The sequence below is a fragment of the Oncorhynchus clarkii genome, chromosome 25 (assembly GCF_045791955.1).
Source record: "Oncorhynchus clarkii lewisi isolate Uvic-CL-2024 chromosome 25, UVic_Ocla_1.0, whole genome shotgun sequence".
Taxonomy (NCBI): Eukaryota; Metazoa; Chordata; class Actinopteri; order Salmoniformes; family Salmonidae; genus Oncorhynchus; species Oncorhynchus clarkii.
Genome location: NC_092171.1, coordinates 12,475,674 through 12,492,313, shown reverse-complemented (window position 1 = coordinate 12,492,313; position 16,640 = coordinate 12,475,674). Strand labels below are relative to the sequence as shown.

Below are 16,640 nucleotides of genomic sequence, written 5' to 3'. Positions count from 1 at the left end.
CCCGCAAAAGGCAGAGGTATTGCTAACATTTATGGCAGCAAATTTCAATTTACAGGGGGGAAAAAAATGACTGCGTCTTTGACTTTTGAGGTTCTAGTCATGAAATCTATGCAGACTTCTCAATTACTTTTTATAGCTACTGTTTACAGGCCTCCTGTGCCGTATACAGCGTTCCTCACCGAGTTCCCTGAATTCCTATCGGGCCTCGTAGTCATAATAGTCCACAGACACTACAAAAGGCTTTCAGAGCCATCGACTCAGTGGGTTTTGTGCAACATGTCTCGGGACCTACGCAATGTCACAATCATACCCTGGATCTAGTTTTATCCTGTGGAATAGATAGTGTATCTAAATGTTTTTCCTCATAATCTTGAACTATTGGACCACCATTTTATTTGCCCAGACCACAACCAAGGATTAACAAGAGCCACCCTATAGATTCTCTGATAACGCAAAGATTCCTAGATGCCCTTTCAGACTCCACCTACCCAAGGACGTCAGCGTACAAAAATCAGTTAACCACCTAACCTAGGATCTAAACTTAACTTTGTGTAATATCCTAGATCTAGTCATGTCACTGAAAACACAAAAATATTTGTTACAAGAAACTAGCTCCCTGGTATACACAAAATACCGGAGCCCTGAAACAAGCTTCCAGAAAATTGGAATGGAAATGGAGGTCCACCAAATTGGAAGTCTTCCGACTAGCTTGGACGAACATTATCGAAAAAGCCCTCACTGCTGCTCGATCAGCCTACTTCTCAAAATTGATTGAGAAAAATTCAAATACTGACGCAACGCAAACTAAAAACAAGCATTCCCCAAGTGATAATGGCCTTCACTTCAGCAGTGATGAATTCATGAACTTCTTTGACAAAAAGATCATGAGCATTAGAAAGATAATTGCAGTCTCCTCTTTGAATATGTGTATTTCTCCAAAACCCAGTTGTCCTCAGTCTGCACAGAACTGCCAGGACCTTGGATCAATTTAGAGACTCAGGTTTTTTAATCCTGTATTTCTCGACACATTCCACAGCAATAGTAATGGACTCTAAACCTTCCAGCTGCCTAATATAACCTCTTCCTACTAAACTACTGAAAGAGCTATTTCCTGTACTTAGCCCTCCTATGTTGAATATAATAAATGGCTCCCTGTCCTCCGGATGTGCACCAAACTCACTAAAAGTGGCAGTAATGAAGTACCTTCAGGCGTTTGGAAATTGCTCCCAAGGATGAACCAGACTTGTGGAGGTCTACGATTATTTTCTGAGGTCTTGGCAGATTTAATTTGATTTTCCCATGACGTCAAGCAAAGAGGCACTGAGTTTGAAGGTAGGCCTAGAAATACATCCACAGGTACACCTCCCATAGGCTAATTGACATAATTTGAGTCAATCAGAAGCTTCTAAAGCCATGACATAATTTTCTGCAATTTTCCGAGCTGTTTAAAGGCACAGTCAATATAATGTATGGACATTTCTGACCCACTGGAATTGTGATACAGCGAATTATAAGTGAAATAATCTGCCTGTACAAAATTGTTGGAAAAATTACTTTTGTCATGCACAAAGTAGATGTCCTAACCGACTTGCCAGAACTATAGTTTGTTAACAAGAAATGTGTTGAGTGGTTGAAAAACGAGTTTTAATGACTCTGATGTAAACTTCCGACTTCAACTGTACATGTACAGTCATGGCCAAAAGTTTTGAGAATGACACAAATATTAATTTTCACAAAGTCTGCTGCCTCAGTTTGTATGATGGCAATTTGCATATACTCTAGAATGTTATGAAGAGTGATTAATTGGAAGAGAGCAAATAATTGGAAAGTCCCTCTTTGCCATGCAAATGAGCTGAATCCCCCAAAAAACATTTCAGTCCTGCCACAAAAGGACCAGCTGACATCATGTCAGTGATTCTCTTGTTTACACAGGTGTGAGTGTTGACGAGGACAAGGCTGGAGATCACTCTGTCATGCTGATTGAGTTCGAATAACAGACTGGAAGCTTCAAAAAGAGGGTGGTGCTTGGAATCATTGTTCTTCCTCTGTCAACCATGGTTACCTGCAAGGAAACACGTGCCGTCATCATTGCTTGCACAAAAAGGGCTTCACAGGCAAGGATATTTCTGCAAAAAAAAAACACGCAAAAAAGGATATGGCTTTTTTAGTAAGATTGCACCTAAATCAACCATTTATCAGATCATCAAGAACTTCAAGGAGAGCAGTTCAATTGTTGTGAAGAAGGCTTCAAGGCACGCAAGAAAGTCCAGCAAGCGCCAGGACCGTCTCCTAAAGTTGATTCAGCTGCGGGATCGGGGCACCACCAGTACAGAGCTTGCTCAGGAATGCAGCAGGCAGGTGTGAGTGCATCTGCACACACAGTGAGGCAAAGACTTTTGGAGGATGGCCTGGTGTCAAGAAGGGCAGCAAAGAAGACACTTCTCTCCAGGAAAAACATCAGGGACAGACTGATATTCTGCAAAAAGGTATAGGGATTGGACTGCTGAGAACTGGGGAAAAGTCATTTTCTCTGATGAATCCCCTTTCTGATTGTTTGGGGCATCCGGAAAAAAGCTTGTCCGGAGAAGACAAGGTGAGCGCTACCATCAGTCCTGTGTTATGCCAACAGTAAAGCATGCTGAGACCATTCATGTGTGGGGTTGCTTCTCAGCCAAGGAAGTGGGCTCACTCACAATTTTGCCTAAGAACACAGCCATGAATTAAGAATGGTACCAACACATCCTCTGAGAGCAACTTCTCCCAACCATCCAGGAACAGTTTGGTGACGAACAATGCCTTTTCCAGCATAATGGAGCACCTTGCCATAAGGCAAAAGCAATAAATGGCTCGGGGAACAAAACATCGATATTTTGGGGCAGGAAACTCCCCAGACCTTAATCCCATTGAGAACTTGTGGTCAATCCTCAAGAGGCAGGTGGACAAACAAAACCCCACAAATTCTGACAAAATCCAAGCATGGATTATGCAAGAATGGGCTGCCATCAGAAGTTAATTGACAGCTTGCCAGGGCAGATTGTAGAGGTCTTGAAAAAGAAGCGTCAACACTGCAAATATTGACTCTTTGCATCAACTTCATGTAATTGTCAATAAAAGCCTTTGACACGTATGAAATGCTTGTAATTATACTTCAGTATTCCATAGTAACATCTGACAAAAATATCTAAAGACACTGAAGCAGCCAACTTTGTAGAAATTAATATTTGTGTCATTCTCAAAACTTTTGGCCACAACTGTACTCTTATAATCTCCACCGGCACAGCCAGAAGAGGACTGGCCACCCCTCAGAGCCTGGTTCCTTTCTAGGTTTCTTCCTAGGTTCCTGCCTTTCTAGGGAGTTTTTCCTAGCCACCGTGCTTCTACACCTGCATTGCTTGCTGTTTGGGGTTTTAGGCTGGGTTTCTGTACAGCACTTTGATATATCAGCTGATGTACGAAGGGCTTCATAATACATTTTATTGATTGAGTTTCACACCATGTTTTCTCAGAAAATCAATGAATTCATTAATATATGTAGCTGAATTAATTCATTCATTAATGTCAACGTCTATGGTATGTGTGATGCAATTATGTTACATTTCCCCTAATTGGAGAGGGCTGGATTGTGGTAATAGCTGGAGCGGAATAAGTGTAACGTTATCAAATACATCTAACATATGGTTTCCATGGCTTCCATGTGTTTGATGCCATTGCATTTGCTCCGTTCCAGCCATTATTATGAGCCTTCCTCCCCTTCAGCAGCCTCCACTGATTTTAACCCTACTCTTAAATGATCACGTAATCGCGCATTGTTTGACTTGCATCATGCATTTTTCCAAGCAGAAGCAATACGTACAGACATGTTGTGTCACAGCGAAACAGAGAGACTAATAGAATGACATTTAGATCAGTGTTGAAGTATATTTAAAGGTCACAAGCACAATCTCCTTTGTTCGATTACAGGTCTGCACGTCATTGTTGCTTACAACACAGAGGCAAAAAGGGGACCTTGTTATTGTCGACATCCAGACAGTTCTCAATGCAACAGACCAGCAGTACATATCATGAAGAAAATGTCAAGGAAAACTACCATAGAGGAATATATTTTTGGTCAAAAGGTTACCAATATTAACCATCTTCTCTCTACTCCTGTTTTTAAGACATTCAGTCATATGCACTGCCAAAAGCAATTACTTCATTTCAACTGCTATGTGCTAATGTGCTTCAAGTCATGGACGAGTAACGGAGACGGAGGAAGAGGAACTGACCTTTATGGCCACTTGCATGGCTGTGTTCTCGCCATTCATCCCTAGAACCTGGCCCTCATACACCTCCCCAAATGCTCCATGGCCCAACGCCCTGCAAACACACACAAGCCAGACAGATGACAAAGAGCTTAATTCCAGAGTCCAGTCAAAACCTGAAGTGACTTGAACATAGCACACTACTACAAATAAATTATCATGTAATGCACTTAATAGCTTATAGATCTCTGCTGTGTCAGCCTCTCTGTGTGTGTGGACTACCTGAGGAGGGTGATGTTCTTGCGTGGTACTTCCTTCAGCTCGCTCAGTGAAGCAGCCTTGCCAGCAAAGCAGTAGTTTGGGTTGTAGTCTGTCATGATGGTGGATGACCGGATCTTACTCAGCTTGTACTCTGGACTCTGGAGACGCAGCCTGACCGCATGCAGCTGGTTCTTCTTACGGTAGTATACTGTAGGGTAGAGAGACCAGGAAGATGGGGTTGGTCACTGTGATACAGCCCTCGGCTTCAAACTGTTGCTATACTGTAACTATCAGAGACAACATCCCACTAGCGCTGCATTAGACACACTACCCTGATGTCTGTCTGTCCTCTAACCTCTGGCCTCTGGCCCTGGTCCAATCAGTGACTAGCTAACAGTCTGTGAGTTGAGGACCGAGGACTCACCCTCCGTGGAGGCGGCCCGCGGCCTCGATGCAGGTTGGTAGTCTGCCTGGAGGGCTGGGTGGGGGCCCTGGGGGGCGATGCGTGGAGGTGAGAGGTGCCCTCTGCTGTGATGTCGAGCTGCAGGTGCAGACAGACGCGACACTCGGGGGAGGAGTGGGGGGCCCGTGGACAGACTACCAACCTACATGGGGGAGAGCTCAGGTGAAGAGACACTGTTAAGTGTCTGAGGTCTGTCTCCACCCTGGAAGGGCTCTCTCCATGGGCCGCTGTGGGGCTGCATAAACCATCTGGCCCAGGGCTAAGGATTTTGTGTTGGGTTGAGTGTGTATGTGTTGTATGTTGTGTGTTACGCATGTTGCGTGTTTAGGATATAGGGAAACTATTTACTGACACTGTACAGTATGTTTTCTGAATTGATAGCTCTGACATCACTTCCTCTGAGGCTCATGGGAACGTTCTGTGGTCATACCCAAAGGGACTTTCACTTCACGGTGAAACTTTGTGTTAATTACGGGTTTTATTTATTTAGCATTGGGGGGGGGGAAAAGTACAGTTACACTTCAGTCATGGCACAGTGTGTTACAGTTCGTGCACAAGTCAAACTCTAAATATCTGTACTAACATAGAGGGATGGTTTGTTGCCTTCACGGACAACAGTAATCACATAGTTAATCGTTCATATCCCGACACTTTATTGTTATTGGTAGTATTAACTCCTCCACGGTTGAGAGATGTACACTATATGAGAGAGGTATAGGGGATTAGAGAAGATCATTTCGCAGAAAAGCAGTAATGCTTGGATCCTGACAGGGCATATGCATAGTGATGAGTCACCACCATAGTGCTTTTAAAGCTTAAAAGTTGACATTCTGCCATGGTAAGACACTCCATGGTTAGACACTCCTTTAAAATCAGCACTGCCCGGAAAATAAGTCTTCCACGTACAGAGCTGACCTCCGCTCTTACCGCAGCACACGTACAGAGCTGACCTCCGCTCTTACCGCAGCACACGTACAGAGCTGACCTCCGCTCTTACCGCAGCACACGTACAGAGCTGACCTCCGCTCTTACCGCAGCACACGTACAGAGCTGACCTCCGCTCTTACCGCAGCACACGTACAGAGCTGACCTCCGCTCTTACCGCAGCACACGGGCGTCAGAAAGGGGGCAGTGCAAAAAGAAACATCAGATAATCCCTCACTGTCCTACATTTCTAGCCCCCCCAAAAAAATAATAAGACAATTGGTTAAAAAAAAACATGGTTTGCATGCATTAAGTACACACATAACACGGTAGCAGCATTCAATATGATTTTGATCATTGCCTATTGGCAAGACAAAGTTAGACACTAATATTAGGAGAATCGATTATTATTCTCTCTTTCAATCCTCAAAGCAGAATAATCAAAGGTACAATTTAAAGGTTCATATCAGTCCTTTTCCTAATTCCCTAATCATTCCTTTTAGCAGGGTAATTGTGCAATCATTAGCATTAAGCGGTGAAGCCATGTATCACCTTAAATGTGATTATAAAACAAGTATACAGTAGAGGGTAAGAATTGTTACTGGAGATATGTCCAATGCGCCCTTTGAAGCATGAATAGATAGATATACAGTATATGTTATTGCACACAATTAGGACCATCAATCCCAATGTGCTACACAACCAACTGAATACTTCGCTAACCTCTTCACTCCAACATAAATGTCTTCGATTGTGTGGTCTGAAATAGTGCAAGAGTGAACGGTGGTTAGTCTCACTGTAATCCCTTAAGCCCCTCCAAAAATGATGTGTATCACAGTTCAAATATGTCTAGTCTCCACCAGGCTTGAAATCTGAAATAAAGATAATGCCCAAGGGCTTGCAAGACAAACCCATTATTGTCACTGTGGAAAATGATAAGCCTAAATTCCTAAAAGGCCACCTTGTGTACTCTTTCTGTCAAGCCTCTGAGTTATTTCATATTCAAGCTCTGCCTTTCTCTACAATTAAGTATCTTGCTGGTTTTTGACTGCTGTGTTGAATCGTGGACTTCTGCCATTCACTCTCATCCAATGTCACATTTCCCTCAAATAGAACACATTAAACCACAGCTTGGTTTAAAATGCTAAGCGTCCTGCTTTTTCAGGATGCTTTCATTCTGAAAGTTAAATACAGTATCGTCGGCATGGAGAGAAGCTCACAGCTCACAGGCGGTGAAAGGTGGAGGGCACAGAGTCCACACAGAACTGGAAGAGTTTCTTACTGATGGTGAGGCTGGCGCAGGTCAGGACGATGCCCGTCACCACGATAGATGCCACCACGGCCAGGATGAGGGACAGGGACAGCTGGCCTTTTGGGGTGAGGCCCTGAGGGGCTGCTGGGGGGGGGGGGGTCAGAGGTCAGGGTTAGCAGGGAAAGATGGAGAACCACTAAGATTCTAAGAATGTTTCAAAGACAATGGGAATACTAGTGAGGTCGTTAACAACCTTCCATTCCATTCCTCCGTGTATTTTATTTGATGAGTGTGCCATTTAATAAGAAACAGATTGGCAGAAATTCTCAAGGACTCATTTTTAACATTTTTCATTCATGATCCCAAAACACATCCAGTAAATGAGGGTATTTCCATGAAAGTACAGAAGTTACCTGTGCAGGTGACATTGTCACTGGCCAGCACCTCCTCGTTGTGACAGAGGCAGAGGATGAGTCGAGTGTCCTCGTCTCGTTTGCAGCTCTGGGTCTGGCAGTGACTGCAATTGAGCTGCACCTTGATCTCACATTCTCCATGGCTCTCCATGGCTGAGTGGAGAGGATGACAGAGGACATTACATCACCACATGAGTCTCACAAGAACAATGCTGTAGCACAAGCACCGGTCAACCTAGCCATATGTATGACTAAAAAGAGAAGACGTTTAACAATCTGAGTTCTTTGTATCTCTTCTTCATAACATCGTCAAACACTGGAGTTAAATTCTTAGCTATGGTCAACTAAACCTAATCATGTTTTCACTGTAATGTCGATACTGCATGACCATGGATCAATTGATCTGTTTTAGTTAGTGTTTTTGTCACGTCTTTCACTACAAAGAGGACTGCTTTGTATTCCCGGGCAGCATTGGCAGCACATGCTTTGGCCACAAATGACATTGTCATGCCGTAAAGAATTGATTGGCTGCCTGTTTTTCAGCCGCTAAAGAGAAGACAGCATGGTGCCAGGATCAACAAGATCCGTGAGGCTATCAATTAGGTCACCGGTGTCTGAGGATTGAGGCGCCCTTCCCTACTTCTCCCGCTGAATCAGTCAGGTGATAGAGACACACAGATCTCTGTTTCGGCCAGGGCTCTTTCCTTGCGCTCTCCTGGCTCCCAGTGACACTGATGTAGTAGGAGAAAGCCTTACCTGCCAGCGGCTGGAGAAATATCTCCCCCATGGGATGAACAAAGGAGATGCCATCCTGACCGCCCGCTGTGATGTCATCAGTCAGCGCGGCATCGCCTCCTTGATTTAGATTAAACACGATATTAAAGATAAGTGCATGTTTGAGCTAATAATAATGGCTTATTATTGCCTGTTCATCTGCTAACAAGTGAAAAATCTTCCTTTTGAACAAAAAAGGTCTGGGTAGAGGGATGGGTATGTATGGTATATTAACGATGCTGAAAGAAATCAAATGTCTCTCAATCAATCTGTTCATATCTTGATCATTCAACCAATTCGGTGCCTTTTGAAAAGTGTAATTTGGTTTTAACATTTTTTTCATAAAGAACACGTTCAACTTCATAAAAACGTTTCCCATCTCAAGAGGTTAAATTTTTTTAAATACGATAGTAAATGTCTATTAAGTACCAAATAAAGTAACAGCGTTGACCATAACAGGTTAATTATCAAATCAGCCATAAAGCCCCTTGTGACAGAGGGTATTGAATGTAAAAATCCAATAGTTGGCCTAATTTCAGTTTATGTGACAAAACAAGCAAGTATAGCGGAGAGAATCATTTTAGCATCTAAACTGTGAAATATATTTTCCATAATCAAACATTTTGTAGTTTCAGCTGTTTGAAACTGGTGTACAAAACATCAAAGTAAAAGACACAAAAACATAGAAATAGTGCATATAGAACAGATCTACCGCTTTTTAGACTTGCTTTCAATGAGAATGACATACACTACATCACCAAAAGTATGTGGACAAGCCTTCAAATTAGGTGTCCATATACTTTTGATCATGTAGTTTAACATTTAATAAATAATATTCTTCAGAAATTACTTTGTCAAAATAACAAAATTAACTGGGCTTTACAATGACACTGATTTTTTTGTTGTTGAAATATTGGGATTAGGTGTGTTAAAATCTTCCTAGAAGTCCCTTACAGAAAAAACACGTGATCTTATGTGAAGGTAATGTGATAACATGTGACAACAAGTAAAAGCAACATGTGATAATATGAAAGTACACATGTGAAAACATGATCTCATGTGAAATAAATGTGGAACAGGAATGCAACATTTCAAGTTTTTCCACATGTGAAAATGCAATTCCACATGTGCAAGTTACATTTTCACGTGAATGTTTTGCACGTGGAAGTGGAAATTCAATTTTCACATGTAAAACATTTTCCACGTGTGAAAATACAATTAGTTAGATTTTCTGCAATTTACATGTGAGGTGAAAACATGTTATTCTCCTCACATGTGAAAAGGTGGTTTTAACATGTGATCTCTTAATGTAATACATGTGAACATATGGTTCCACATATGAACAACTGACCTAACAAGTCTCTTTTTGTTTACATGTGAACATTTCAGCTCAACATGTGAAAACAGCTATTTCACATGTGAAACTGCAAATTTCACGTGTTTTTGTTGTTGTAGGGAATGAAATGATATGGAGATTTTAAAGTAAGTGGGATGCTGTTCAGATAAAATAGTGCAACAAGTCTTTAATCAATGACAATATGATAACATTTGACATGATCACTTAGTACTGACGTTTCAATATGGCCCCACCTGGGATTTCAACTCACAACCTCTGGATTTGGGGTACGCTGATTTTTCTGCTGCGTCACAAAGTCTGTAGCATTCCTCTACACATTCATTAATTATAATAAATCTCTACATTTAGCATTACGGATAATCCTGAATGAATCGCACAAATATCATACCCCCAAGACATGCTAACCTCTCACCATTACAATATAGTTTTTTTGGGGGGGGGGGTATGATATTTGTGCATCTGTAACTTTCTGACTCATCATTATTCACAATTCATTCAGGATTATCCACAATTATGGAAGCATCGACATTAATGTAGAAGTGTTTAGAAACATATTCTATACTTATTCACAATAAAATTGACTCCAAATGACACAATGCATTATTTACCATTCATTTGTATTGGGCACAAAATAATCTGAAACACAACCAAAACAAACAGCAAATGCATCCAACAAGTTTGTAGAGTCACAAGCTTGATGTAGTCATTGCGTGCTATGAATATGGGACCAAATTCTTAACTTAACTTACAACTCTAATACACATATAAGTGAATTTGTACAAATACTTTTGGTCCCCCAAAATCGGGGGACTATGTACAAAAAGGGCTGTGATTTCTGAACAGTTCACCCGATATGGTGAAATTTGAGGGGTTTTCTGTATAGTTGTCTAATGTTGGTGGGTCATATTATTCTGTTTAAATAAACATACACAATGTAATCATGTATGTCAAAGTGTGTCAAGTATTGAAAACACTATGTTAAACGATATACAGTGGCAAGAAAAAGTATGTGAACCTTTTGGAATTACCTGGATTCTGCATAAATTGGTCATCAAATTTGATCTGATCTTCATCTAAGTCACAACAATAGACAAACATAGTATGCTTAAACAAATTAGTGTATTTTTCTTGTATATATAGAATACATATTTTAAACATTCATAGTGTATGTTGGAAAAAGTATGTGAACCCCTTGGCTAATCATTTCTCCAAAAGCTAATTGGAGTCAGGAGTCAGCTAACCTGGATTCCAATCAATGAGACGAGATTGGAGATGTTGGTTAGAGCTGCCTTGCCCTATAAAAAACACTCGTAAAATGTGAGTTTGCTATTCACAAGAAGCATTGCCTGATGTGAACCATGCCTTGAACAAAGAGGTCTCAGAAGACCTTAATATTAAGAATTGTTGACTTGTATAAAGCTGGAAAGGGCTACAAAAGTATCTCTAAAAGCCTTGATGTTCATCAGTCTACGGTAAGACAAATTGTCTATAAATCGAGTAGGTTCAGCACTGTTGCTACTCTCCCTAGGAGTGGCCGTCCTGCAAAGATGATTGCAAGAGCACAGCACGGAATGCTCAATGAGGTTAAGAAGAATCCTAGAGTGTCAGCTAAAGACTTACAGAAATCTCTGAAACATGCCAACATCTCTGTTGACGAGTCTACGATACGTAAAACACTAAACAAGAAGGATGTTCATGGGAGGACACCACGGAAGAAGCCACTGCTGTCCAAAGAAAAAGTGCACCTGGATGTTCCACAGCGCTGCTGGCAAAATATTCTGTGGACAGATGAAACTACAGTTGAGTTGTTTGGGAAGGAACACACAACACTATGTGAGGAGAAAAAAAGGCACACCACCTCAAAACCTCATCCCAACTGTAAAGTATGGTGGATGGAGCATCATGGTTTGGGGCTGCTTTGCTCAACAGAAGTTGGGTGATGCAACAGGACAACGTCCCAAAACACAGAAGTAAATCAACAGAAGAATGGCTTCAACAGAAGAAAATATGTCTTCTGGAGTGGCCCAGTCAGAGTCCTGACCTCAACCCGATTTAGATGCTGTGGCATGACCTCAAGAAAGCAGTTCACACCAGACATCCTAAGAATATTGCTGAACTGAAACAGTTTTGTAAAGAGGAATGGTCCAAAATTCCTCCTGACCATTGTGCAGGTCTGATCAGCAACTACAGAAAAAGTTTGGTTGAGGTTATTGCTTCCAAAGGAGGGTCAACCAGTTATTAAATCCAAGGGTGTCACATACTTTCCCCACCCTGCACTGTGAATGTTTACACGGTGTGTTCAATAAAGACGTGAGAACATATAATTGTTTGTGTGTTATTAGTTAAAGCAGACTGTTCTTGTCAATTGTTGTGACCGAGATGAAGATCAGATCAAATTGTATGACCAACTCATGCAGAAATCTAGGTATTTCCAAAGGGTTCACATACGTTTTCTTGCCACTATACAGTTTGTGTGTGTATCCTAACTACTCATTTTTGTTTGCAGGACATCACCTGTGAAATCTCATGTCAAAAAATATAAAGGTTATGTGATCACATGTAAAAATCCAAGTGAAACTTCATGTGAAATATCATCACGTGAAGTGTTCCAAAAAACACTTAGTTTTACATGATTTCACACAGGCCAAGCATGGACATTTCACATGTGAAATCATGTGGTTTATCCGTAAGGGATGAAACAAGTCTTTATTCATTTAAAAAATCGGAATTTATTGAATTCTCTATGTGGTCTATATTAAATGAGACCTCATTTAATATAACAAAAGACAAAATGCAATATTGGTGCACAACATCTACTTAAAATATCAAAGGCATTCTTTCATGGAACGACCCATCTCCTCTCAATCATGTTTTGCAGAGGAGCCAAGTGGAACACCCAATCTTATCAATCAATGAAGTAGAACATTCTTTAAACTGTCTCATAATATTACATTCAGAACGGCCTGTGAGTTATGTCACCAATCCACAACTAGTAAATCATACTAGATAAAGACAGAAAAGCAGTGAATGTTATCAATGTGCCCATTTCCTTGGGGCCAATGGAAATTCTCCAGCATAAATATCTTGTCAGATTCATCCTATAATAACAGTATAGTACAACACATAGGAAAGCAGTAAATAAATATTAGTATTATTATTATGTGTGTGTGTGTGTGTGTTTGTGTGTGCTTACCTCTGTATCCACCGCCTCCTCCTCCAGCAGTGCAGGCTCCCCCTCCCCCTCCAAACCCCCCGAAGGTGGCCCAGGACAGTTTGGATAAGGCTTGGGGACAGGAGGAACCCCCCTCGGCCCCCTCCAGGAGAGACTTCCCTGCCCACAAGTGGCTGGAGGAGTCCTTCCAACCTCCACCTCCCCCTGCAACACACACACACGCAGGCACGCACACACACCCCTCATTTAGCCATCACGCTCTCTAAACACTTCTTCCATCAATGTTTGCATAAGATGTGTCGATAATTGCTCCATAAGACCCTGCTGGTCAAATGTGATTTACTGGGAATGTTCCATGAAGCTTTTCCAAGAACACTGACATGGTACTGCCATATACAGCATGCCGTTTCTCCCTTTTCAACAGTTGTATAAGTCAAAAGGCTGCAACCAAGATTATAAGCAGACCCAATGGATAACCAGTCCAGACACAGGGCCAGCTTCTTGATACAAACACATGCACTCCTGCCCTTTCTCTGACACACTCTTGTCCTGTCTCCTGAAGACACTCAAGTAGGAGCTTTAGCAGTCAGAGGAATGAAAGCCATATGTTTTCAGGGAGCAGATCGTCAGCTCTGTGAAGAGAATCAGGGGAAGGGCCACATGGAGGGGGTGAGGTAAAGGCAACCCTACCAACCTGCTGCCCCAGTCTTGCCGTTGGAGCTGGCGGCCACCGTGTCATTCTCATACTGCTCCAGAGGGATCTGGTCCAAGCTGCTCTCTGGGTCCTCCAGGTAGGCTTTACCTCCACCACCAGCTGCTATGAGTAGAGGCACCAGTACTCCACCCTCCATCTGGCAGGGGTCACAGTCAATCACAGTAAAAGCTTTTAGAGCACCCCTCTACCCTCTGTCATAGTCCATCATGCAACTTAGGGGCCAGTCCAGCGTTACAAAGACATACAACTTCTAGGTTAAAGGGCTCTTGTGATACAAACCAGTTAACATAACCTCTGACCTCAACTGCTTGTAACTACATCTGTAGAGAAAGACCATGATAAATGATATTTTAGAATTCCCTCAGAACTTTTTTGCAGCTTATACATCGGTTCATATCTAGCAGCTACAGTACATCTGCTTCCGATGGACACCATCATGGCTTTCATTTTGTGTAGATGAGGTAAAGGCGGAAAAGAGTTGAATCAAGTTATGTTGAGATTAGGGACTCCTTTTAGGGACTCTTACGTTGTAAATATAGGTGGCTCCTCCGCCGCCTCCTCCACCACCTGCCCAATCATCACCAGTGAACTCATCTTCTATCACTGAGGATTCCCCCAGGCAGATCTTCTGTGTCAGAGGATTTCTCTACAGAGAACAAATGGATATGGTCAGATCAGAGAGAGAGAGTGGCTGCTAGTCTGAAATGATATTTTCCTACCATCAGGAGGAAAATACTCTCTGGATGGCACCCGAGGTACCAGGAAGTAATCAAACGTTGAAAGAAAACTAAACACTTTGAAGAGCAGGTGATCCATCCATAATATCACCTGAGGTGGCCTAACTCTCCCTTCTAACACTCACCCCTGGACAGGCATCCTCCCCTTGATGTCCCACCAGTATATAGACGATGTCTCCCTTCTCCAGAGGGAAGATAGCTGAGATGAAGACACCGTGGGAACGCTTGTTGTGGTTCTTTGCTCCTTTGCCACCTGCAGCTCCATAGGCTGAGATCCTGAGGAGGGCACAGTAAACATGTGATGGGACGACTGAAGGCCATTTTTGGTGCTTGGGTGACCTTATAACAGTGGCTACTCAATTAATTAAAAGTGAGCATTGCAGAAAGGAGGCAAAAAAGCCATGTTGGTTTGGTCTCTATAGTGCATCAGAAGGTTTGCAGCACTTCAAAATCAGACTGTAACACTTGCAATACCAAGGCTTTGCCTGACTGACTTGTATCATCAGCTTGTATCATCAGATGAAATCAGGGTGAATATTCTGTAGTTTTACTGTAATCAGAGCTCTGCTGAGCCCCCCGACAACAACATACCAATGCTAACAAAGAAGAGCAGAGAACTGATACCCACTTCTTGTCTTTCTGTACCCCTTTTATCATCTAGTGTTATGGAGCTCATTGTAAATGCCCCATGACTAGACCAGCAACTACAATAAATGAGTTCAAAGCCTTGGCTTGGCAGGGGCCAGATTAGGAAGAGAGAGTGAGCAGTGAGCACAGACAGACTAATCTATGCCTCCAGCTGGTGAGTCACGCTTCTCACTCTGCCTCAGTCTTACACACACACACACACACACACACACACACACACACACACACACACACACACACACACACACACACACACGGTCTGATCCCATGTAAGACCCCCCTCTCCTAACCTGGATGATGTGGAAATCAATCTTGACACTACAGAGACGTGCCTATATTCTATAGGTCTAGCGGATACGTGACATGAATGTGATACATGGTAGTATTTAACCTGTATTCATTCAGTTGACTGATGTCTCAGGCAAGGCTGCTTCCTGCCAGCTGTCAATACTGATGTGCAGATGCAATCATTGGTCAGGGGGCTTGTTTCAAGCATCTTTACCCGAGGGTTTAGTCTAGCGCAAGAGTGTTCCGATTGCAAAAACAGTTGTTCTCTGTAGCTTTCATATTTCTACAAGATTAGAATAACAGCAAAATTTGCACCCACATGTATCTGTTGGTGGCCGGTACCCTCCAGGTCTGCACTCCTTTGAACGGACCCTCCTTGCCCACTGTGACACTGACGTTGGTGTTGCGGTATGCGCTGTCACACTGGGCCTGGGTGGGACCTCGGGGGCCACTGGCCCCACAGGATGTGAACCACCAGGTCATCAGGGACACCTCTGAGGAGAGGAGACAGACACATGAGTCACATGTCAGTCAACAAACAAACTCCCTGTGTTGCATGGAAAGGAGAGAGACATACATATAGTGGAGGTAGCTGCTGAGGAAATCAAAGGAAATTACTTTAATGGATGCACCTTTAATGGATGCACCTGTTGTAATTTGCCAAATTGAGGGGAAAAGCTCTACGAAAATCTAATTGCAAAGGCCATTGGTCATAGAAAGGCTAAAGATATTCCATTAGAACAGCTGGTAGTGTACCTGAGGCAGAGGGCTCTGGGAGGGGGCTGAAGAAATCCAGCTCACTGATGGAGTCCATTTCATGGAGGAATCTGTGTCCGAGCAGCAGGGAGTTGAGATCTGAGAGGAGGGAGAGAGACACATTCATCTCTACAGTCTACAGACGGACCAGAAAAGCATTCTCTTTCATACAACGTCTATTAATTATGGTTTCTTCAAAGACGGAGACAGAGATAGGATTTAGAGCATAGATGTGTTTTTGTGAGGGCAGGATACAGTCCAGTTGAGTATATAAAAAGGCATGAGCTGCAGGATTGAGGAGATAGAATAAGAAAGACAGACAGACTTGTGGAGAAAGACAAAGGCTTCAGGAGATAAGTAATAATTGTGAGGGAGGACATCGTGAAAGTCTTAGCAGGAGACAATAAGGGCGGTTATGACTTAGGAGCTGTAATTAGCTGTGGAATTCTGGAGATGTGCTACAGTAAAACGTAATAGGGCCGATAAATCTGCGTGCCGATCATAGCACGCCCAACTGGTGCCTGTCTGGCGTCGACAACCCGCAGCCACCAGAACCATTTGCCTTGCACCAGACTGACTCTGCAAACCCTCCCGCCTCTCTCCCAACATTTACCTAACCGCATTGTCAATTTCTATCAA

At 42.6% G+C, this 16,640-nt stretch overlaps 1 protein-coding gene across 2 annotated transcripts in view; it reads right to left on the bottom strand.

The window, feature by feature from the left end:
- The window catches only part of LOC139383984 (leukocyte receptor tyrosine kinase), a 72,160-nt gene that overhangs the window by 6,005 nt on the left and 49,515 nt on the right, over positions 1–16,640 (bottom strand). The window contains exons 12-22 of one of the 2 annotated variants that reach the window (XM_071128613.1): positions 16,002–16,100; positions 15,565–15,739; positions 14,435–14,585; positions 14,099–14,218; positions 13,552–13,708; positions 12,879–13,061; positions 8,311–8,409; positions 7,555–7,707; positions 7,172–7,285; positions 4,524–4,710; positions 4,266–4,356 (exon numbers count right to left, since the gene is read on the bottom strand). In XM_071128613.1, coding sequence (XP_070984714.1) covers positions 4,266–4,356; positions 4,524–4,710; positions 7,172–7,285; positions 7,555–7,707; positions 8,311–8,409; positions 12,879–13,061; positions 13,552–13,708; positions 14,099–14,218; positions 14,435–14,585; positions 15,565–15,739; positions 16,002–16,100 — 1,529 coding nt within the window. The remainder of the gene's footprint in view (positions 1–4,265; positions 4,357–4,523; positions 4,711–7,171; positions 7,286–7,554; positions 7,708–8,310; positions 8,410–12,878; positions 13,062–13,551; positions 13,709–14,098; positions 14,219–14,434; positions 14,586–15,564; positions 15,740–16,001; positions 16,101–16,640) is intronic. The other variant, XM_071128614.1, reaches the window with a different exon arrangement.